This window comes from Battus philenor, unplaced genomic scaffold, assembly GCF_028537555.1.
Source record: "Battus philenor isolate CCGP_79_NKW_IND1 unplaced genomic scaffold, ilBatPhil1.0.hap1 SCAF_5, whole genome shotgun sequence".
In the NCBI taxonomy this organism is placed as follows: Eukaryota; Metazoa; Arthropoda; class Insecta; order Lepidoptera; family Papilionidae; genus Battus; species Battus philenor.
This window is the reverse complement of record NW_027181715.1, coordinates 5,750,821-5,776,470: the sequence shown is the minus strand read 5'-3', so window position 1 is coordinate 5,776,470 and position 25,650 is coordinate 5,750,821. Positions and strand designations below refer to the sequence as shown.

Genomic DNA, 25,650 nt, shown 5'->3' with positions numbered 1-25,650 from the left:
TAGAACGTTTAATTTAAGTATATAACTATAATACTTACGGTTAGTTTCAGTTGCATTCATCCACTGCTGACCTTGTGGTATATTGTGACAGTTTGGACACACGTACTTGTGGAACGGTATCGCCGTCTTTTTCGCCAACATCGCTTGTAACTCCGTTTTAGTTGATGGTACCTGAAACAGTGGATAATTTAAAATGACGGCATTTTTAAGTGAATATTATAGCGAATTATTAAGGAAGATATTTATAATGATAATCTCGAAGATCCACTAGGTTTTTTTTCCGCTGGACTTTAAGTTTTGTTCGACATTTATTGCCAATGCTCATTCATGACACGTCTACGTGGATGACAAAAATTTTTAAGTTTAAAAAAGGAACTGCATGTTATTTTTTATAATATTTTTTTGAACTAACTATTAGGACCTTGAATAAGTTCTCGCTGTTTTTTGAAAGATGGCGTTGCGGCACTCTGTGCCTGGAATTTCGTACGGTAACAAATCACCAAAGTAGTGCTATATGTAACCTCAAATTATAGTAGAATAGAGTTTACCACAGTGTCAACTACATATTTATTTGCCTTTTGTGAAAATGTGTACTTTTGTGCCAAATAAAGTGTTTTTGCGGGGAATTTTATTGCACTGCTTTATACAGAAAAAATCTGCAGCAGAAGCACACAGAATTCTCGTTGAGACATATGGTGACAATGCTTTGTCGAATACAACGTGCAGAGATTGGTTTAGGCGCTTCAAAAGTAATGATTTTGACCTTGAAGACAAAGAGCGTTCTGGAGCACCGATAAAATTTGATGACAAAGAATTGGAGGCATTGCTTGAAGAAGATCCATGTCAGACGTTAGTAGAGCTTGGGAAAACCTTACAAATAGATGCGACAACAGTTTCAAACGTTTAAAGCGTTAGGAATGATCCAAAAGCAAGGGCATTGGGTGCCGTATGAGTTGAAGCCGAGATACGAAGAGCGTCGTTTTCTCATGTGTGAATTATTGCTTCAACGACAAAAGAGAAAAGGTTTTCTGCACCGTATCGTCACTGGGGATGAAAAGTGGATTCACTACGACAATCCAAAGCGAAAAAATCGTGGGGTATGCCGGGTCACGCATCAACATCGTCGCCTAAACCAAATATCCATGGTTCTAAGCTTCTTCTCTGCATTTGGTAGGATCAGCGGGGCGTAATTTATTATGAGCTGCTTAAACCTAATGAAACTATCACGGGAGCTCGCTATCGACTTCAGTTGATGCGTTTGAGTTGCGCTCTGAAAGAAAAGCGGCCACTATACGAGCAGAGACACGACAAAGTGATTTTATTACATGATAATGCTCGGCCACATGTGGCAAAACCAGTCAAAACTTACCTGGAAACACTTCAATGGGAAGTTCTACCCCACCCGCCGTATTCACCGGACATAGCCCCCTCCGATTACCACTTGTTTCGGTCGATGGTGCACGGTTTAAGCGAGCAGCGCTTCCATTTTTTTGAATAAGCCGAAAAATGGCTTGATTCATGGATTGCCTCGAAAGATGAGTCATTTTTCCGACGGGGGATTCAATTGCTACCAGAGAGATGGGAGAAAGTGGTCTCTAATGATGGACAATACTTTGAGTAATGTCATTGTAAACATTGTATTTTTAATAATTTTTTTTGAAAAAAAAAAAAACAGCGAGAACTTATTCAAGGTCCTAATAATATGTCTTTATAACCGTTTGTTAAAAAGAAATGTTTTTTAGCACTTTTAAAAATACCTACGGACATTAAAGTTTACACAGAATTTATTATTAAATTTCACAATGAAAAGTTACAGGATTAACATAGTTTTGTGATGTTTGTTTTTTTTTCTAAGTAATTATCTCTACTGAGTTGGAAATTTTTATTATACAATTATTAATATTATATAAGATCTCCATGTAGAACTTCAAGACATATTTCGGTTATAATAATACGACAAATGTGTATTCATTTCGCAGAAGTTAACTTATAATGTATAACCTTGTAACATATTTGGATATACAAGTGTCCTTGGTAAACAGTTTGAAAATTAATAGTGAAAGTTTTATTGACTTACATGAACTTTAGCGTCCACTTCGAAAATACTTATTGGAAAGACCCTGGGTTTCGTGGAAGTATTTAACGGCTTCGTGTTTCTGGCAATCATGTTCAAGAACCGTGGTATTAGGTTTGGGCTCGGATACAGCTCTATATCAGATGGTAGGATGAAGTGTGTAAGAGCAGAATCACGGGCAACATTCCTCGCTACGTTCACCGGATATAAAAGATTTTTCGTCTTCATATAAGTCTTTGCCGGATTCACGTTGTATGGAGGCTGAGCTGTACAATTGTATGGAGTCGAAAGAAAGTTTTCTGGATCTGGAATCTAAAGAAAAATACTAAATAAGTACTTGAACACGAAATTGAAAATGATAATACTATTATTTATTTTAATAATCTAGCTGTCTCAACAGACTTAGGACTCGTTCCATAGCCTTCCTCAACGATATCTATTGGGCATGTACAAAAATATCATCATTATGCTATTATGGTACACAGAGGACGTTGCTACTTATCCTCCAGAAACTTGTTTGTGAGCAGTGGCAATCTTATACAATTAATTCATAAAGTGTAAATTATATAATATTGTATTCCGGGATTCAAACCCGCGACCTACGTTCTCAAGTCTCAGTCCGAGCTACCACTGATCTGTTGGCACTGAGTTTTTAGTGCCAAGAATTAATTTAAATGCAGTATCATTTTCCGATTGATGCATCAAACGCTAAGACGCAAAATTTACAAGATTACTGTCACAGATTACGTACTGTTCAAAGATATTGGCCTTTCGCATTCATTTTTATAAAAAATATATTAGTGTAACGTTTGTCTGAGTGTTTACTTTATTTATTGATTAAATTTGAAGCAAATTAATTATTTCGTGATCGAATAATACAAAATAACACATCTGTTAAAAGACAATATAAATCTACAGCATATGAACTGATAAACGTGTTATGTTTAAACTAACTTGCCAAACGCAAAAACTTTATAGATAATTACAATATTTTCTGAAATAACTCAAGCGTCTATGAAGTTTATAAATTTTTGTTTTATAAAAGAACCTTCGTATAAAGTATAAGGAAATTAGAAAATATCAATGAAATCGGTGAAGTCGTTCTTAAGTTATGGCCTCACCAAGGGAAATAAGGATTCATTTTTATATATGTTTGTCACTGTAATCGATAAACGATTTCTCCGTTGTCTCATTTCTGAAGATCGTATCCGCATTGAAACGCCTTGAGGGAATCGATGATCTTTTCATACTATCCTATCCTATTTCCTGCTTACTGTTACGATCAGACCAACGGGTAGGTGATCGATCGCCTGCGTGATCTTTCGCAGACGTATTTATATATGTATACATCTCTATAAATATTTAAAAAAGTAAAAATTTGTAAATAGAACACCACTAACCTTTAATTAAAAAAAAAGAATACAAAATGCACGTATATACAATTTAGAAAGTTGTTTCCCAACAATTTAATAACAAATATTACTAACCTTACTGGGTATATGTTTGTTTGAGAAGAACACGTGAAAGGTGACATATTGACGGATGAGATCGTTTCCGAGACAATCACGTAGATACCGAATACTGTCGACGGTTGGTGACATATCAGCTCCCGGGGCGTGTATGGCCAAACTCACAGGAGCCATCCATCTGATAACAAAAGAGGAAATTAAAACATAATTACGTAATTGAATTAAACGTCCCCGGTTAATATAATGGTTACAGTGTTCTGGGAACGAGTTTGCGTGACCAACGATGTTTACGTCTCCGCCGTAGGTTTATAGGATATCGTTGACACTAATGTAATTCTAACACGCATGATCGAATCGACACTCTTACAATTGAACTAACATGATATAAGTTTTAAATTGTTGCCGTGTTTACTTCTTGCATTGGAGTACATATATATTTATGATGAACATAATATTGTTACATTATTGTAAGGCTTTATGACTTGTTTGCTTCTCACAAATATTAAATATTTATTGAATAATATATAGGATGATTTACAATAGGTGTAAAGCTTTAAAAGAGTACATCAATAGCCCATTTTATATCAATTAATTCATGATTCCTGAAATTATAAACAAAGTAATGATCGCTATATATTAAAATTAATTATTGTTTACTATCTGTCCCGGCAGTTATTGTACTGCCATAAGTTATTGGTCTGTAGAATTTGTATAGAAAATAAATTACTGCGGCCCTGAAGTGATCACATTACATTGTACAGATGATTAGCATTAGATTTAAAGTTTTTTTTTAACAAATGAGCTATATATTTACCTCTTTAAAACTTTTACAACCATAACCAATCATGCTGTATATGCATGTGGACAATAAACAACTTTTGAAACTTGAAGCCTTGTCTGTTTCTCGTAAATATTAAATATTTGTGGAAAAATAAATACGTCATTAAGAGCATAAGTTTCTTCTTAATTGCTTTAACACTTGAACGCGATTGAATACATTCCTTTCTTTGTTCAATACGTTTGTATATATTTTACTAATATTGATTGTCGTAAATATTTATTTCAACAAACGAACCAAAGTTGCTTTGTTGATTTCCAGGGACTGGCCTTGGTAAAAAATCAACACTTCCCTGACACCTATAATTCAGACTCGGTTCTATTTAGAACAGAATTAATCTCTGTACTGTGTATTTGAATCAACTTGTAGCCCTGTGAGTCATTACAAGCCGCAAACGTTTGGACCTTTCCATAATTATAGTTAATTTTGCCGGCAGTTTTTTAAATCCAATTGGTGAATGTACACACCGTTCGTTTGATAGTACTCTACTATTATTATTTCATCAATTACTTTAATTCGAAACCTTACGTATCAAATATAAGGTAGTATACCTGCTTGAGTTAAACTATTATCGGTACAATTTCAACTGGAACACAACAACGATAACATACTAATGGTAAGAAGTGGAAAAGGTGCCCCGATAACATCGAAAGCAGGTCAAAATAGACCAACCATCAAAACAATCATCAGGACTTCTTTATATATTCACGAATAGTGAAGTACTGATGTCCTACTTGAATATAATTGAATGTTAGTAATAAAATATACTACTAAATATAATATACTACTTGTTTTTTTTTTTGGCTGATGCTTTATTTATGTATTTGAAATTGAATCGATTTATATATAAATTACGCTTTTTTGAAATAGATGGTTTGCAGATTTAAAATTTGTGCTAAAAAGATCTATTCAAGTTAGGGAGTAGTTTTTTATGAAAAAAAAAGACAATTGCTATATTTAAATAAAATAATATGGATCTGTTTTTGTCGGCATTGTAATCAACAACGATACATATCGTAAAAGAGTTTAGCAAACTCTGTTTGAAAAGCAAAATAAATTTTACGAAAATAAGGTTTAATACACATTCTCATTTCATGTTAGGAACATTTTTAGAAATTAATTTTCCTTTACGTTAAATCGTTTGAAATTATTAAAATTAAATTATGAGTAGCATCAGAGATTTTACGCAAGAGTTTACCCTTCTCGTCACACATTCAGCAGTGGGAAGTACAGTGCTGGACTTCCTCCCCCGTATATTTGCAATAAGACCGCTTGGAAACGGCCCTTTATTTCTTCTATATACATAGTTAAAATTGATAACGTTTTTGTAAAATATTGAATGGCTAAATAAAAAGGAAAGCATTAAAATGCAAAATAAACAAAACAGACTGTATACCAATGAATACCTTAAGGCAAGTTACTATTGTTCTAGTTTATGGTAAAAGTATTTGTTTTTATAAAAACGGGTACCTAGCAACAGACGCCATCGATAATGGACGAAGTACAAAGGAGGAAAAAGGCGCTCGTTGGTATGTTTTGCGGTTATGAATTTCACAGTTGTTCTCACTTTACATTTTGTTAGCGATGCTGTTCACGCTCCACTTTATGCTTTGGGCCCGACGTCTGTTCAAAAGGGGTCATCATTTATCCGTATCGATTCGGATAGCGGTTTCTTTTCAAATATTTTCCACTAGCATTATAAAAATCGCAAGCACACCTATTATTCTATGAATTGTTTAACTGGATTTATGTTATCGGCATGTATATTATGCTCATTAACACTTTAATGTATGGTAATAAATTTAATTAGGAAGTATTTTTTATATTTTAAATAATAAATTGTTACTGCCACACAAATATCTGCTATGCGGATATTAAAGCCATTCCCACTGTTATTACTGGTTTATTAGACTAATTTTGTTTAAAAGACTGATTTATCCACACGGTTAGCTATACCTGTGTAATTTTTAAATGTATTTTTTTTGGACAGTCTTTTCATTGTGTTACATAATTTTTTCACGTTCCTGTTTTTAATTGTCTTTCTCTCCGTACATTCTTTCACAATTTCATTCATTCGTCATCTATTTTTCGTCATAATCTCTTACACTCTCTTGGCTTACTTGTTTCCTTATACACACAACCTTCCTTCCTTCTCTTTCGCTCCTAAAATACTACAATAAATTATTTCTTTCTATCACTATACAGTTTAATCAATTATATTTTTTCTCCTTTTTATCTAATTTATCTGTTCTATTTAAATACATTTTTAATCTCATCATCTTTAATATAATGTTTACCTTCTAAAATACAAATACAGTATAAATTTTTGCAGTCTTGTAGGTCGTTGGGAATAAGTTGTGTTATCGATTGAACTCACATTTATTTATCTAAACTATATATTATATATAGCCATACCGGCAAGTGCAGCGTCCACCAAATGACTGACGATCTTATTATGACTGTATACAGGTCGCTTCCAATCGGTCGTATTGGAAATCTTTGGCCAGCAGTGAATATCCAATGGCAGAAATTTTAATAGTGATATACATTGTGTAATGTCTGTCTAAAAGGTGTTCCCTTGTTAACTCAGAATGGTGCAGTACACGTAGACAGATGTACTTTAGAATAAACTCCTACTCGGATCAATTTTTAATTAATTTGTTACTCACACATATTATATATACCGCTAATTTTACGAAATATATTAAAACAACATCTACACAAATTGTTTGAGAATAAAGTTCAATGGCATATGACATGAAAACAATTTTAATATTAATAATAGTAAAAAAAAATGATTATGTAGAAAATAAGCCGCAGAAAAAAAATTAAATAACTTATTATCTATTGTATTTTGAGTTGGTGAACTTTATAGCTGTTGTTAATTAGGAATATCTTATTATTAACAGTTTCAAAAAAATAATTATTTGTAACAAAAAATAGTTAGGTACCATTAATATAACAAAATTAAATCTTTATACAAATAGGCATTTATGTAGACTTTTGAATCGTTGATTATTTTAACACTATAAGTAGTAAACTACCATTGGAACGCTGTTTTGTTGAGAAGAGTTGGCCAGAAACTTAACAGTTTGAACTTCACTTTTATATTATGTAAATCAGTCAACAAACCAAGATACATACATCGATCAGCTAGGAAATCTAGAATGCTGTAATAAGATTTATTTAATAATGTACTCTTAATTATGGAAATAAAACTAAGATACGGAAAGTCTAAGATATTTTGTGGAGCCTTTTATATATGCGTACGCACACCCAGACCCATGAATTAAATTACATGAATATTCGATACTATGACATACGCCAAAGTTCAACAAAGATCGAAAACTAAATGCATTGCAATTACACAAAACCGTTACACGTAAAAAATTACTTTCGTTTATTTACGTAACAAACGTTTGGGTTATGTATAAACTTGAAAGTTTTGATATTTAATTCGATATTGAATAAAGTTTTGTAGTAAAAACTTTGTGAGTAATCTATTTGTCGCATTTCTATTTGTTCGTGCAGACGCTTCACTTGGCTTAGCATTAGGAGGGCGCCGACGGCAACAGCTGTTAGATCAATATTCTACACCTTCGCAACTTGCTCCTTACCCACTCCCTCATCGTCTGTGTGCCAAGGCTTACTGCAGGGACTTTGTTTTGACTGTGTAATGTTCGCAGTATCGATTCTTTGATTTCTTTTAACTCATTTTTATTTTAACCTATTCTCATGTATATTTTGAAGTACCTAGTGTTCCTAGGTAAGTCACCCTGGCTAAATTGATCTAAGTTAATTATTGTTAAAATAAGGAGAAAATTTAATCATACCTCATATAATTATTAGTTAAACCATTATTAAGCTAATAAAACTAGTTTAACTATAGCCGAGTGAATAAATTGTAAATAATAATTAAAATTGGTATTTTATTATATTAAAAATGCTTCAGGTGAAGTCCAATAATCCGGTATTGAGCCGTGTATTGGAATTACGTCCTACTACCCTCTATGTTGAACAGGGCGTTGCCCGGCTGTGGAATGTAGTTAAATAAGTTGTTACTTCACATTGTTTTTGGTTTTAACACGCTAAGGTGAAATAAAGAGGTTAAAGAAAAAATAAGTTTTTATTGATATCATTGCATCAATTTTACTTTATACTTTCAAAAATTATTACACCATTGGAGGCTGGTTATAAAAACAAATGAAACATATTAAAGAACCTTTGCTTTATCTTTATAATGCTTGATGTTGAATTATATTTGTTGTTTGAATAAAAGTTAACACGGCTTTTTTGATTTGATCCACGTTAATTGTCGTCTAGGGACAAGTGTTTTAATTTACTTTGTGGTTTGCTTTTTTGTAATTTTCTGTACTCATAAAACTTTTGTTTTTAGTATTCTTTCTGTACAAATTTTTCATTTTTCGTTTCTTAAATTTACTCGAACTGTACTGTCGAGTCCTACTCAAGCGAATCGTGTATGTTTCATATTCAGCTAATTATTTTTATTTATGCAAATAAATAAATGAAGCAGCGATAAAATAGAATAAAATATAGAAAAACGAATATTTTATAAGTGCACCATTTAACCAATAGGAAGAACCGCAGAATTTTTTAATTATGAAGAATGAAGGTACTGTGGGGACCTATAAAATGTGTAATATATTAGAAAAATCGTTTATTTGATTTTTGTATTCATATTGTTATTCGTAAAGTATCAATTATGTCAAAAAAGCTCAATTTGACATAATCAGATTGATCTCTCTTAAGTTGCCATGAAATTATGTTCACGTAAAAGTAATATGACGACCGTGGAGGTATTTTATTTGAACGTTTTCAATAGCTAGTTGGAACTACGCGACATGCCCTTAGGTCGGATTTTAAGAGAGGTTAATCAGAATGAGTTCACACGGGCGTGCGTCAGCGTGCGTGGCACCCGTGAGATCGATTGTAAAGTCAACACAAGGCTAGACGTGTTTGTAAAGGGTCGAGCCCTCGACGTTGTGCTTATACTGCTGTAGTGACGGCCTCAGCTAGGGTCGGACTGATCGATGCTTTGTTACCGGCACGTGCAACGAGACGTCTGATTGGAATTTAATTGCGTTACTTCAAACTGAAATGGCGAAGCAAAAATCAATTTTACGTTACCATACTGCTATTTTTTCTATTCGAATTTCAGCGCACATTTGTTGTCTGAGATTTAAAACTAAGGCAAGCATATTGCCTTAGTTTTAAATATAAGTTTATATTTATATTTCATTCAAGAGTTCTTTTAATTGTTAATCAAAATGCATGATACTTAGTTTGTGAAACATTTGTAGAGTTGGATATTAAAATATATATAAAATAATAATATATATAAACCATTCATTGTTTAATTTCATTAAAAAAGAGCAACTGTTTAGTATCTTGCTGGCTCTTCTCATTAGATCAGCATTCCGAGCCGGTGGTACATTACTCACTGACTGACTACACCGACTTTTTATAAAGTTAAAAATATTTGACGATTCAAAAGTACATTCAAATGTGCCTTCTGAACGAAGATAATTTGAATTTAAAGCATTAAATTCACGATTTTTGTTTATAAATAGTTAAATTTTTCATTTGTGTGTTCGAAAGAGAATGCTCCATATTACTAACTAACTACTACGGTTATCAAACCTTTACAGTGTTAATTTATTGTTGCACGTTCGAATTTAGAACGCCGATTTGAATTCGGACACTGGCTGTTACATAGATGCAGCCATTTTGTTTGAGTCAAACATGATTGTAAATATTCTCCGTAGAATATATCACATAAATCACAACTGGCTTTCATTTCGCCAACGAAGAAGGAAAAAATATGTGCATTTCTCCCTGCCACCCGCAAAAGGCGTATATATACTTTTAATATTTTACGTTAAAACGTTTGAATTAAATATCATATTAAACAAACTAATTGCTTTATTTAAGCTTTAAATACATGCGAGGAACTGCTTTAATTTATTCAATTGAAAAAAATCGATAATTCCGAATGCCGATTGCATACAACACTAGCCGTACATACTATTTTACATTGTTTTGTGCAGGTAAAACATTCCAACTAGTATGTAGAGGTGTTTAAGTGATTAGATAGTGTAAGCTCCTTCATTTGTTTTTATGAAAGGTTTTAACATCACGCACTTGGGACCTGACGATCCAAGATATGCAGAAAAAATGAAAAAAATGGTCATTTAAAAGCGCACAAATTACAAACCTCGCAGGATAAACGTATCTTTTTTTAGTTTTATTTATTTTTGTGGCAAAAAGATATCGCTCGCAATTTTAGGTCATAAATATTTATGTGGTTTACGTCAAGGAATGTATTTTAACATCGCAATCGGAACCACAGTATGTTTTATGAGCACGACGTTTTTTGCGCGTCGCGTCGTCTAAATTGAACAATTGAATGACTGGATGATTTCATACGTTGGCGACTCAAGAATGTACGCTTACTATCCCCGCCAACGCTGTTTCCTGTGCTCTTGTGGTTTTAAAAAACAATCGCTGGGATTCAGCGCTTATTATATTTTGTTTTATGGTCATTTTATAAATCACATTGGGTGAACTTATGTCTTACTAACCACGACTTGGTAAAATTTTTAGAAATACGTAGTGTACAAATATATTTAAAAATTGTTAAATATTATATAAACTTCTACATAAACAGGTTTTCTTTTTATCAGATAATAACATCTGGTTTATTTTCCAATAAACCGTAATTTGAATAGTTTAGAAACATTTATTATTAAGATGTCAATAATGTAGATATTAAAGATGAAGTCAATATTATTGGTTCATACTTAACGTGGTCGTAACAAACCCGTATTAAATATGCGAGATATTATGACCCCAAAGTAGCGTTAAAGTATATTTTGCTGAAGATGTTGTAAACATATATATGAATAATTTTGCTAATGGCAAAGTTAGTTTTTTTTTTTTTAAATCTGTGAAAACAGTCAAAAATGACTTTTATTTAACCATTACCTAAGTATTAAATAAAATAGTACACTTAGGTTTGTATGGTAAAAGATATTATGATGATGGTAATGGATTGTCAGGATGTAAGAAAATGTCGTGTACAGTACCATTAGAAAGAAAATATAATAGTAAAATATAATATTACTAAAATCTTGTCGTATACGAAACAGGATACTCAATTTTGTAATCAATCAAGAAATGGGTGTTTATCATTAATTATTAAAAAAAAAATCGTCACTGATGGACTAAGGATGCTGGCAGCGCAATTTTGAGCGTGGTTTATGTATTCCTGTGTACGTCTGTTTGTTGAAAAGAAGAAATTCATCACTTTGAAATACGTTTTACTCGTTTCATTTTTCACCTAAACTGCGACAAGCTTATAATTTTTGGCAGCACGAAGTCTGTCGAGACAGTTATCTTATATATTTCATTTGCGTCTTATCGTTCCGTGTCAAAAACTGCATTTAAATTAACGATCATAGCCTCCAGATAAAGTCTCTGAGCCAGATTTTTAACAAAACTTTGCCGGCAGTTTTTTGTATGAGATTAAAAGGAAGTTGTGAGTTGTTAGCGTGAATTTAAAAACATTTAATTAATTGAAAGAAAACAACAAAACTCTTTTGTATGTTCCAGTCGTACTTAAGAGGTGAATATTCATTCGTTTTAAAGAAATATAACATCAATTTTTTTTTTATAAAAGTAGTGTTTATTCAGCTAAAATCATATACATTTTTAATGTGTAAACAACAAAAACCTTGAGTTGTAATGTTTAATCATATCGTTTGTTTTAGCATATAAATGTGTGCATTGATTTAATTATATTAATTAATATTGCATGTTCGTTTAATCAACAATATAGCGTTTTTAATTATCGAGAATGATTAACTACAACGATAGTTTCGATTGTTTGTTTAGTGTTATATTTAAAAAAAAAAGAAAAAACTATATTAATCAAGTTAAATTTTTCGTCACGAAAATTATATAAATGTATTCTTTATGTGTAGTGGATCTTAGTCGTTTATTTCGAAAAAAAAATTGCAATACCCTGATAGATGGATCAAAATGGATTGCTTCTATTAATGATGAACGAGGGCTATTCCCCGTGGGGCGCGTTCATCGATCCATAGAAATATAAAGGTTGGGGACCTACATTGAAATGTCTACACTATAATAATAGAAATTCTCTATTATTAATCTATCTTTAGGTAATTGAGCTTTTCTCTTATGTACTGCCTCATCACTATATCTCTGGAGCCATAAGGTTCAAAGATTTCTAATTTGGTAGACATATTTCTATTACTGACTATAAGTCAACTAAGAAAGGATTTTACGAAATTGCACCCGCAAGAGTTGAGGGGGCGATCATTGTACCACAGTAAGAAAAAGACGACAAATATTGTGAAAATTGGCATTGAAACAAAAAGACTTACTTGCTAGATTCTTCTCTATAGAATCAACATTACAATACATAATAATCGAACCTGGCAATATTATATGGAGAATAATAATTGGGGACTAAGTTAAATATGTATTTTAACGTACTTTATGTCAATATCTTGACGTTTAGAATGTGTTATATATAATAGATTATTGTACACTTCCAACGTCTTTGTATTCAATTTCATAAGGCTATAGTGCAATAATAACAATCCATCGAACCGAGGCATCTTCGATTCGGAATGTTAAACGCATTTCGAGGGAAGTCCACAACCGAGGTTCCTTCTCGGGATTCCTTATTGCCTCCACACGGAGCCTCCGCCTAAGCTAACTAAAATCTTTACTGTTTTTCAACTTGATGAAAAATCATACGAAACTAACTTTTGCAATATACACGTCAACTATCCGGTATCTATCCTTTTTATTCTTGTACTATGGTTGTCTGTTAGATATTTCCTCTAGTAACAAAAAGGCACATTGTACGTTTTTGTTATTATATTGTTTGTTTTTTCGATGTTAAATGTACAATAAAGAGCATTAAATTAAAAAAAATAACGTAAAGAACAGCGGGCAGCGCACGACTGGTCATCGCGGCGGTCTTCGGGGTAACTTTATGCCTTGCAGTGGGTGTCAGTCGGCTAATGTGATGCTGATGATGTAACAAATCGAGCGGAGACTACAAAAGGAGCCGCCGAGTTTATCGTATGTTTGCGTTAAGAAAATAAGTGTATCTTTAAACTAATTAAAATAAAAAACTGTATTCACATTGACCAGTTGAATTACCCTTTATAGAAAAAATATTTTTTTATAATAAGTGAAGGGTAGTGAACCCTGAGATATTGAAGCATTGGGTCACTGCACGTTTTGACAGGTATCAACGAAGACCGTAGGGTTTAGGCAGAAAGAGTTCGACACAATACTTTCGCTGCCTCTGCAATGGAAGAATATTCCATGCAGAATTTTTTCCTAAATATAAAAGGTCCTTATGGTCGAGTCTCTAATTTACTACAATTCAATTCATCGTTCGTCAGCTGAGAGAGACATTGAGCTACTATTATCTTAATGAGATAGGCTACAGTAACTGGTATAAAATCAGTGAATCGCCTCCTTAAAAATGGCGCAGTTATCAATGCCGGACGAATAGAATTTTTCAACAAAAAAAAAACTTTTATAGCCGTTAACCAAAATGTACTTACTGTATTAAATTAAAAAGACACGAACAAAATTACATTAACGTACTAAATGAAATCGTCTCGGCAATTTAAAAATGGGAGCACCGAAACAAAATTTGGTTTGGAGTACTTACACACGATAAATTTAATTTCACGTTCAAGTGTTCGACCTACATGAACGACCGCGGTCGCTATGCGGATAACAGTACAGAGATGTTGATTCCGTAATGGGAGACTGCACTTGGCTGCGACTCATCTGGGTTGACCGCAACGCCTCACGCGACCGGCCCCCGCATCTACCTGTACTGGTGCACCCGTTAAACTTCGTCGCCTCTTAATATGTATGTTAAAATTCTTCTTTCCTTTTCTTTTTACTTTCGTACATTAATTACGTAAATAAGTAAAATGTTTATAACAGACATTGTTATGACGTAGTATATTGTTAACTTTGTAATAATATATTATTGATACCCATATTGTTAAACATAATCCTGATGTTTTAAATAACAAATTAAATTTGACTTTATTGTTTCTCTTGAGTGTAATGTAGTTGTGTTGAAAATTATGTTGTGTTTAAAATAATATATAATGTTCAAACTAGCGACACACTCAAGGTTTACGCCAAGGTCTCTCTTGTATAAAACGAATCATTTATATATTCTTCACAATCCGGCACGTATAACAGGTTAAATATAAATAAAAAGGTTTTGCGATTGATTGGAGCGGAAAAAAGTTTCGCATGTCTGTTACAATATATAGTTTTACACCTCTAATGGTTTCCTGCGTTCTAGAATCAATCGAGCATTGTTTTCAGGTAAGGTTGCGTCATTAGTAATCGGTTATGGCACGTACAACGGTTGGCCTACATCGGTGGTTCATTAAAATAAAACATACTTCAATTTCGTGCCATCTCGTCGCTTCTCATTATTCAATGTCGGCACGCGAACCGCACCTTAGTTTTCCGTACCGCCGTTTCAACCGCTTTTTACCATGCTCTTTCCCACGTAAATTCTTCGTTTTTAAGGACATTGAACTTGAAGGTTGCGTCACGTAAGTGTATCGTTCTTCGAACTGTAATAAATGTTAAAGTGTTGCGAATCGGAAGACGGTCGCATAAACGTATTTCACTTTTGTCCGAGGTCGAGACTGGTGTATGAATTAGTTCGCCCGCTCACGTCGCGAGACGATCTGAATTTTATTTAGACAGAACAGTATCGTCATTGCGACGGGCGTGACGTGCAATCATGATTCCAGATGGGTGTAGCGGCATAATAACACGCTTACTCGTAAGTCGCAGCCTTGTGGTATTTCTGCATACAATAACATATCAATTGAGTTGCTTCGGAGAAACGACGTCGTAATTAAGAAATAAAATCAGCTTTTTATTGTGCCTACATGTCCCTGGCGAAATATTCAATAAACTCACAACTACTGAATGCAATCAATTTATAAAAATCTGTATTGGTAAAAATTGTAGCCGAAGATGTATTTATATTTGTTGTTTAGCTTCGACGTTTGCCACCGTTGTTATATAGTCGCTCTTAAACCATTACATATTTGTCAATTAAGTATTGCTTTGAGATGTAAAAAAAAATATTTAAAAAGTTTTCGGAGCACTTGCTATACATAATTAGACTGAAGAAATTTTTATATTTATAAACTGCTAGTATGAAGCGATGTCTAATACTGTACCGAGACTCGATTCTATGAATGACTCAAGATAATTTGTACAATCACATAATATTAATGTCGTAAATGGACTCTTGAATTCTTTTCAAAATTATTAATGATGTCCGAATTCCCATATACTCTATAACAGACACGTTTAAACCTCTTCCATTTTACCTCTTCCACAGAATGAATTAAAGGCCCAATTATTTTTCGAGACAGTTTCACATACAATACTATATTCAATTTAATTGACGCGAAGAATCCTTTTCATGAAACAGTGATAAAAACAAATATTGTTGAAGCATTTTAGTTTTTAGCTTTTCGGCTCTGTCTTTGTTGAATATTTTTTTTTGTTTGTCAAGTACTTCAATTTTGTTACTAAGTAAAATTATTATAATAATGTCTGTCTTAATTTTAGTTATATTCATATTTTAGTTTTCATTACAATTGTAGTACCAAAGTGAAATTAATTATATTTGCGTCACTTTCATGAAAGACTTGTGCTTCTCTAAATGGGTTGTGTATCAGAGGACTATTTGTTAATAAATAAAATAAATATGTAATTCGGTCTGATCTGTACAACCAATGTAGTGTCAGTGAGAGTTCAGGGAAAGTGGTTTCGCTACGATACTTACACAATTATGCATCGCAAAGTAACTTCTTATAACAACTAAGCGTCATTGTAAACATCAATGACATATCAATAATCAAGGGCATTTTAGTTCAATTTAAAGATTTGCTTTATTCAAGTAAATCTATTTTAAATAAATAAATATACTTTAAAACAAAAAATTCTACGGCTTCATCAATCCGAATAACTTTATTAAATATTTTTGTTTAAGTCATTTTAAACTGACGACAATAAAAATAAACACTAAAATATATTATAATAAAATAAAACTTCAATTTTTTTATGAAATTTATCAAACATTTAATGTTAATCACAATAAGTTAAGGCTTATATGCCGGATATAAGGAAAAAATATCGTGTACCATAAAACATTACGAGAAAAATAAAATCATTACTTTTAAATACCTTGCAGTATACTCAATAAATAACTAAAACATAAATAATTTACTAAGTAGTCGTTGTTTATTATTCAGACAAATAGAGAAATCAACAAATAAAGTGATCATTCTGGAATACAATTTATTTCCGTCGTAGCAAATAAATTTAAACTCCCTATAGCCTTGGAATTTGGTCAGAAATGTATATAGAATAAACAACACGAGCACTCTTCGGTATTCAAGAAGTAAACGCATTCCGTTACCAAGACTTGTAAGTATGAAAATTTATTCAGAGCCTCCTCTGAACATAACTGGAACTACCTATTTTAATATATGTAATTTTCGCTTAACTGCCGCTCTATGCATGAATATGGAAAAGCCATTTTGTACCCTTTTGCCAGTTGGTTTAAAGGGACAAACAATTACAACATATTTATTATATTCTATACAATCAGTTTCATAATTTCAGCCGTATGACATGCACTGTTGGATGTATGCTTTGCACAAAGATTCAAAAGAAGACCGATTAGATCAAGCTTGTAAGTCGTTTATCCACCTTGTAGACAGATAAAGGTTGCGCGGATGAACGAACCCTAAGGTAAACCTCACTGGCCTGCCCAATATCACTTCAAGTAGATAATCTGCTGGGCTATCTCAGTTACGTCTACGGATATCCTCATTCCTGATTAATCTCGTAGAGAAATTCCACCATTTCCATGGCTTGTTAAGCGATTGTGAGCTTGCAAATGAGAAACGAAGTAGGAGACCACATCGATCATAGATCTTTACTTGAGGAACTAAGGAATTTTGGAAGATATCCATTTTAGCAGAATTTAAATCGTCAGTTCTTTATCAAGTTGTACTTACCTACTTTCATTTGTTTAAAATAATAGTATTATACTAAATGATTTTCTGTGCGTGAGCAACGTGTTTCATCCATTTTGTAATATAATGCACGATAACCAAAACTTTGTTACTACATATGTACACATCGCATTTTGACACAAACCTCTCTAAAAATGTAAACAAGGCCGTAGCCCTTAGTAGCAGAATTTACACGAGACAGAAAATTTCAGTTAATTGGTTAGATAAATGGGTTTCAGGCGACCTTTTTATTTAATGGCAATTACAACATCGATACTTCAAAAACATTTATTGTCATCATCATTTCAGGTATAATCAGTATATAGGCCGATTACAGGTATCTCCCATAGACTTCCAACAGGATCACGGAAGCGGCATACATCCGGCGTCTTCGGACGAACTTAAAGGCCTTCTATTTATGAATAGCTTTCTATATTAAAAAAAATAATACAGGATTAAAATACTTCGTAAAGATCAATACATAAAGTATTGAAATCCAACAAATACGTTGCGTAAAATGATGCTTACTTAAGTTAAATAAAACTACGGTAATATTTGTTTAGAAGTTTCACAAAGTTACACAACCGTCTGTGTATAGTCGTGCAACAACAACATAAAAGGAAAAGGCATTTCGATGGAATGGAATGCCGCCGTCGACGCTAATCATTTGTCGTACAGATCATTTAGCTCTTCTTTGCTTCAATAGAGCACAGCTAGTTACGCTATTTTCACTTTTCTCAGCGAAACTATGAATCATATCGAACGATGGACTGGTTTTAATTTACATAGTTATTTCATTATAATGTTATTGATGATTATTACAGACTCAACAATGATACCATCATCGTCATCTTTCCAATCCTAGAATGTCCCCTGCTGAACATGGGCGTCCCCTATTGATTGCCAAATAAACTGGTCGAGAGTGGCCTGCATCCAGCAACTTTCGACGAGATTAAAAAAGTCGTCTGTCCACCTTTTAGACTGACGTCGAACTCTGCGCTTGCCAGTCTGTTGTCTCCATTCCAGAAATTTGTGACCCCAACAATGGTCTGTTTTGCGCAATATGTAGCTTGCACACTGCCGATTCAACTTGCCAACCCCTACTATGGTATCGGTCATTTCGTTATAATCAAACATATAATATATATTTGGAAATTAATGGTGACAATTTTTACTTTTTATATTGGATTGGTTCAAATTTTTCTTGAATTTTATTCACCGTTCCGTTAAAAAAAATGTAGCATGACATGAGAAGTGAGTCTGGCAGCGAAATTGGAAACTATTTCATTCGAATATGTGCTTATTCATCCATAAATCCGCAGAGACTGCAACGTAGCAACGAAAGGGGGGCAGCGAGCGTGTTGGCGAGTGAATTGGTGAGAGCTTCGGCATATCGGACCGTACCACGCAACCGCGTTCATATCCGCTGATACCAATCACGGACAAGCGTCGGTGGAAATAGGGTGGCAACACTTTTGTTAAATTGGCTGGATAAATTGTTAAAAGAATATTTTGTAACACTAATAATTATTACTCTTTTATTAATCACGCAAATATGCTTATACTAGAGATATTTATTAAGAATTTATAATTTTGTGAAAAGTTTCAGAGTAGCAAAACTGACATGATTTTATATTAATGGTGTTCTGTCTTTCTGTCTTGTACAGAACTTCTTGAAATTATTTCTCGGCTGCTCTTATTCGATCAACTCGTGTGATGAAAACGGTTTATCTATTTTTAGGTCCATTTCGGGTGATTATATTTCTACATTAACATGCATCTGGATTGTAAACTGCTAAAGTATTCGAAGGTGTTCCTACCAAAGGTATTTTCGCAAAAAATAAAGAAGACCGTAGGGATTTAGCAAGTAGAAGTCCGAGATAACCCTTTGGTTACTAAAGATAACAAATATAAAATTTGCCTTCGAAACAATAAAAGGGATGTCGTGATCCAGACAAGAACTAATTTTATGTAATATAACTTAAAAGAATATGCATAGAAAGTCCATAAAAGCCGTAATAAATTGCCATCTCTAAGAGACCCTTGTACCGCTTGCGTAATTACATCGGCTGTACCATTTTTGACCACTATAATTTAAACGTGCAACGAATGACTGACGGCAACCTTGACTTTCATATTTAAGAACCTATTAATTCGTCGCTTGCTTGTAACTTAATAACTTCGATAAAAATCTAATCGGCTAATTTAACGGATTTGGATTGTACGTGAAAAATGTTATGTAATAAGCGTTTGAAACACTCAACAATATTATTTTCACAGTAAATATATTAATGTCTTATTTTAAGATATTCAAAGGATAATGAATTTATAAAATTGTCATTAAACGCAAGTTATTGTACCATAATTTTCTAACAAGATAAATGGTGTCAGTGTTTTTATTCATCAGCTAGCTGTCCCCCGCCCGCTTTGCTTGGCGTAAAATATAGAGAAATATTAAACAAACATAACAGGTACACTGACCAAGTTTTAAAAGACCAAGAGCTATAGTTTAAAAATATGCATTTAAATGAATACTCTTTCAAATGCTTTTGTAAAATTTGTAAAATCATAGCTGATCTCTACTAGGCGGGAGGAATATTCTATCAAATCTTAATTTCTAAGCCTTATAGCTCCAGAGAAATCGTGATAAGGTATATAGGTGGGAACCTCATATACATGGACTGGAAGTTACGAGACTATTTTTTAAAAAAAAATTTCAGTGTAATTAAACCGAAATTTAAAAATTACTAACTTAATACGAATTTTTTCATTTCTTTTGAAACAACTTGAATAAGCTCAAGGTTGTTTTGTTTAATGAAATAATAACGGTATTATTTCTGGCATTACAATCATCGCTTTCGTAATAAATTCCTCCTTTTTCTTCTTTCACATTCCGTTATACGAGATTTGTTTTATTTATTACCGTTTCTTTTTTTTACTGAATATAAGTCTTTTTTTCCTCACTGTACAAGTACAGCATCGGTGGCTGTATAATTTTACCGACATTTTACATCCTGCAACGGTGTATGCACCGTTAACAGCAATTTATGGTATTAAAAGGATAACCTGACTCATATTACGTTAATCCTTGATCGGAAATGTTCTTATAAAGGTCGTGTGCGTATCGTGAAAGAATTCAGACGAACGTGGCAATTACCTCATTAATATCAAAAAAAAGTTGAAGATTATGCCAAAATGCTTTTGCATCGGTCACAAGAAACGATTCTGCGGTACTGCTCTGCATTTATTTTAAAAGACGAATATATTTTTTTAAAAGTAAACCATGTAAAAAGAACAATTTTTTTAATATGTTAAAATATACAATTTTGGTGTCAATATAATTAATAAATAGAAAACAATAAGTACACATTTGGGTCTTAGAGAAAAACACTTAAAGAGTAGATAAACGAAGAGCTAAAACTTTTTTAGCTATGAAAGCAGCTTTATAGTTACTACGTTCCATATTACTGGCGACCACAGTCACCGATATTTTTGAATATAGATTTATCATTGCCAGTTTTATTCAAAATTCGAACGTTAAGCTAACTGTCAGATAGCGGCTGCTATTTTGTTTGGGTCTATCATATTCAAATTCTATAACTGTCACCCGAAAAATGCGTATTGAAAATGTTATTTATTTTAGGGATTGAAATAATAAAAATTTTAAATATTTTATTTCCATTTTTATCAAATTAATAAGATCGCAAAATGATTAACTAGTTTTATATCGTAATTAATCTGCTCCAAACGTAGTTGTGCCAACTATAAACTAGTATATATTAGATATTTTCAATCAACGCCCAGTTCTGTAATTAAATTTAATTAATTTGCCCGTCAACACCCATAAATTAATCTAATCAGTAAATACCAGTAGCTATGTATGTTAACTAATTTAAGTTCAAATATCGAATTGTGGACTAAAACGTAAAAAAAATTTCAGTCATTATTAAAAAGTTAAAAACAGATATTTCATCTAAATGATACTGATAGATATAAAAGGGTAAGATACATTTTTGTAGCAAAGTACTTCATCATCATTAATAATTCAGCCGTAGGACATTTAGTGCTAGATATAGGCCACTCTCTATATTTTTCGAACTGGACCGGTTAGAGGCGGACTGCAACCATCTACTTCCAACGACCTTAACAATGTATTTAATTGTTAATAAATATGTAAACTTTGAATTCACAGAGAACTCATTGTACATGCAACATAATTTTGTTAGCCAATTACTGTCTACATTGTAAAACCTACTCATATGCAATCATATTTGATTATTATATATGGGAGCCTTTGTTACTAGTAATAATTATTCAAAATTAGAACAGTACTTAAAACAACTTTTAAAGTTCAAGTTTGATAAAGCCTTTATAATAAAATACCGTGCACTTATTCTAAATGTTTCAAATTTTGTAAATTCCCAATAAATCACTTACTCTTTGTGTCTTGTAACACTTTTATATATTTAATTTATTTGATTACAAACAAGTAAATTGCTTATGCATTAACAAGTAAACGTAATATAAAACGAACAATGAAAAAAACCTGTTGTAATTCGGTATCGTCATATTCTCTCGCCTTTGTTTGTATTGCAAAAGTGACCGCCACCGCAATCGCACTCCTAATTAACAAACCGCCAAATCTAAGATGAGAGGCATACCATAGACACAAGAGATAGATAAAAACATTTTCGTCTTACAAAATTTCGACTCATTGTTTTCGGAATTGTACAAAAATGGTTTATTTAGTAATATATATATACTAGTTGATTGTTTATAAAGGCTTTGAAGGAATGAATAATTAGCTCGTTTGATGTCAATTAACATGTGATACAACGTTATGGTAACATAATAAAAACAGCCCTTTCAAAATTCTGATTACAATATATACTAAACTAAAATGCCACTAACAATTGGCTTCTCGCATTCTTATGGAAAAAATTTAATGTAATACAGGCATTTCAGGGTGATCACTTACTACAGGATGATTGGAAATCGGAGTAAAAGTATTAGGCGTTTTGCTGACAAATGAACTGTTAATTCGCCTTCTTTTAAGCTTTTACCTATAACTAAACATGCTATATATTAAGGTAAAGGGAAAAAAATGATTTACGTAGGTTTCATATCATTTTACGATCTTGATTAATACTCAACTCATAATACAGATTCTAGAATAGTTTTTTATGAAATAGAATATGCAAAATAAAGTTCTAGTTTATTATACAACCATCTATAATAACATTAATTTATTAACTATTTTTTCTTCCAAATTAACTCAAATTAATTCTTCCACCGGAAAAGGAACTGGTACTTCTGATTAATAGTTCAATAAGATTTTTAATTAAAACAAACAAATATATAAACGAATAATTGAAATGAATGATTATATAAATGGAACAATTGATTATAAATAGGTGTAATTGCTTTTAAGGGGTAAATAACGACATTTGTTATCAATTAATTTTTGGTTGCACCCTGTCTTTAAATTAATGTTTTCAGAAATAATAAATAACGTTATAATATTGTAAGGCATTTTGATGTTTCAGATAATTACATAAAAATATAACTATTGTTTAGTGTCAGAAATTATGGTCCTGTCCTATCCCAATAAAAAATAAAGTAATGAAACCTATTTCACAGTATTCAGAATGATAGGTGTAAAAGTTTTGAAAAGTTTTTGATGACATATTAGCTATCTATTGACCTTTTCTAAGTTTTTGCATCTATAAACAATCAGCCTGCTTAGTTACCCTATCAAGGATGTATTTTAATCATGTAAGAGTTTTATGAATATAGAACACGGTGAGTTCATAACAAATTATCAGGCTGCATATATAGGTATAAATAAAATATATGTAAAAAGAGTTACTGTAATATGTTTTTACTGATGCACTAGAATATTCTAAGACAGCCGTAATTCGCTCATTGAAAGTAAACGCACGTAGAGCCAGATGTCATTAAACCAGTCTGCGTACCCACGCGTTACGGGATTTAAAAAGTTACAGCAATGGCCACACCGGGTGGACAAATTGCAATTACGTAGCGCGTAATCTCCGACAGTCAGGGTCAGTCGGGGAACGGCGGATACTGCACTAACTGTCCGCCATCTTGCATTCGTGTAAAATTGATTTGACATCAATTTAAAAAGTTACTATAAACGAAAAATCTTCATAATCAGCTACGTCAATATTTTTTTTTTTTGGAACGTGGGTCACAGAAAACACTCCTTGGATCCAAACCTATTTGATGGCCGCTAAACGTCATAAAGAATAATAATATTTATAACGGATATCCTGATTTTTCAAGGTTTAAGAGTAGCGGTTGTGAATTAACATATAATTTATTACTAGACCCACCAGGAATTTATTATTTTAAATTATTAAGAGTTTTTTTTACATTCCAATTGTATTTAAAACGTCAGATAATAAACTATAAAAATATGCATAGTATCAAGTTACATTAAACTATGCTATATTATTTCATTTGTTTTCTCCTCGTGAATATTATAAATGACAGCTCAATTTATGTGGATGTTATTTCAGGGCCGTTTTGATAAGCATAGTTGAAAAATTATCCCGATAGAAAATAAAACATTAACCGTTTATATGACTTCATAGACTTAATTTCTGCATGATCTTATGTATCATCGGAAGCGAATATTAATAAGTCATTTGACAACATACGAGTTTTTGTAAGAAAAAATATTGAATTCTAGTAATGATACTCAAACATAATAAAATACTATCGACGAAAAAAATCGATTGGATTATACATGTGTGTAATTTCTGTAACGTAATATGTGTTTGCATCGTATTTTCCTCTGAACTGCCCGCAAAGCATGTGCCCTATACTCACGGGTTTCTTTTATGGCATTAAGGTTAGACGAAAAGAGGTCGCAGTAGTGACCCAAACGTGAAACTTTCCAATACATTAGTAATGACAGGTGTAAGAAGCACGTACATACAATATCTCCGTAATTCCAATGCACTCGCATCATAACGCTAGAGTACTTACTACCCACTGAGTAGTTTATAGATATATACAGGGTGATTGTGTAGTATAGGGTGATAGTTTGTTGTATAGCTTATTTGGTGTCAATAAATACATGGTACATCCTATGCGAAAATTAATAGTTTCAGAAATAAAAAATAACGTGATCTTAACATAAGTTAAAAAGTAGGAATACTACATATTAAAAAGTATTGATTCTTGCAGAGTTTGTACCGCAAGAAGTTATTGATCAATCGCAATCGAATAGAAAAAAAAAATTAAAATATATGTACAAGCCCAAAAGATTTTTGATTATAAATAATTTATACATTCATCCCTTAAGCGCTTTTATACCTATATCTTGTCCTTCTGTATTTAAAATTCTATTTACTTTATCTAATATAACAATAGTTTCTACTTTTTACAGATTTTTACCGAAATGCAAGGTTATACGATACAATGAACAATTATGTCTTGAATTTGAAACAAAAGTTAAAAGAAAAAAATTTGATCAACGAAATGATAAATTCAAGAACATGCTGTTTCATTTTAAATATATTTAATTTTACACTATGTTATTCATAATACAAAAATTAATAGAATAATTGATGTTTTTTCATAAAAACATCAAACCATGTTTTTATTTTAATAAAAGTACAATATTTATTTTAAAGTTTATATATCATTCGAACAACTAAAGTAAACAGATAATTAAAAACAAATGTAAACGTTTTTAATAAATGTTTGCGAAAACACTTTTTCGCTGCACCGATACTTATAGTATGCAATTCAAGTGATTGTAACATACATGGCCGGTTGGTCTAGTCTAGAACCTGGCTAGCATTGTGACAGGTGAAGGTCAGGCCGGACGGAGAGCAAATTGGAGCCATTTGAAACGCTTTATTATAGGGTGCGCTAAGAAATTGAACGGTTTGCTGCCCACGATGGAATCGACGCGTTACATAAAAGAAAAAAAAAGAATCTTAATAGTACCTTTGTACAGGTTTTTGATGCATATAATTTATTGAAAAAGATTTGAAAAGGATATTTTAACCTATCATGGTTCTTTGCGCTTTTGAGAGTTATAAGATTTTACTATTAACTGTATAAATTTATAATTAATTAAAA

At 32.2% G+C, this 25,650-nt stretch overlaps 1 protein-coding gene across 1 annotated transcript in view; it reads right to left on the bottom strand.

The window, feature by feature from the left end:
- Window positions 1–25,650, bottom strand: part of LOC137929578 (beta-1,4-glucuronyltransferase 1) — a 77,414-nt gene that overhangs the window by 6,625 nt on the left and 45,139 nt on the right. The window contains exons 3-5 of the mRNA XM_068772596.1: window positions 3,562–3,721; window positions 2,078–2,386; window positions 39–171 (exon numbers count right to left, since the gene is read on the bottom strand). Coding sequence (XP_068628697.1) covers window positions 39–171; window positions 2,078–2,386; window positions 3,562–3,721 — 602 coding nt within the window. The remainder of the gene's footprint in view (window positions 1–38; window positions 172–2,077; window positions 2,387–3,561; window positions 3,722–25,650) is intronic.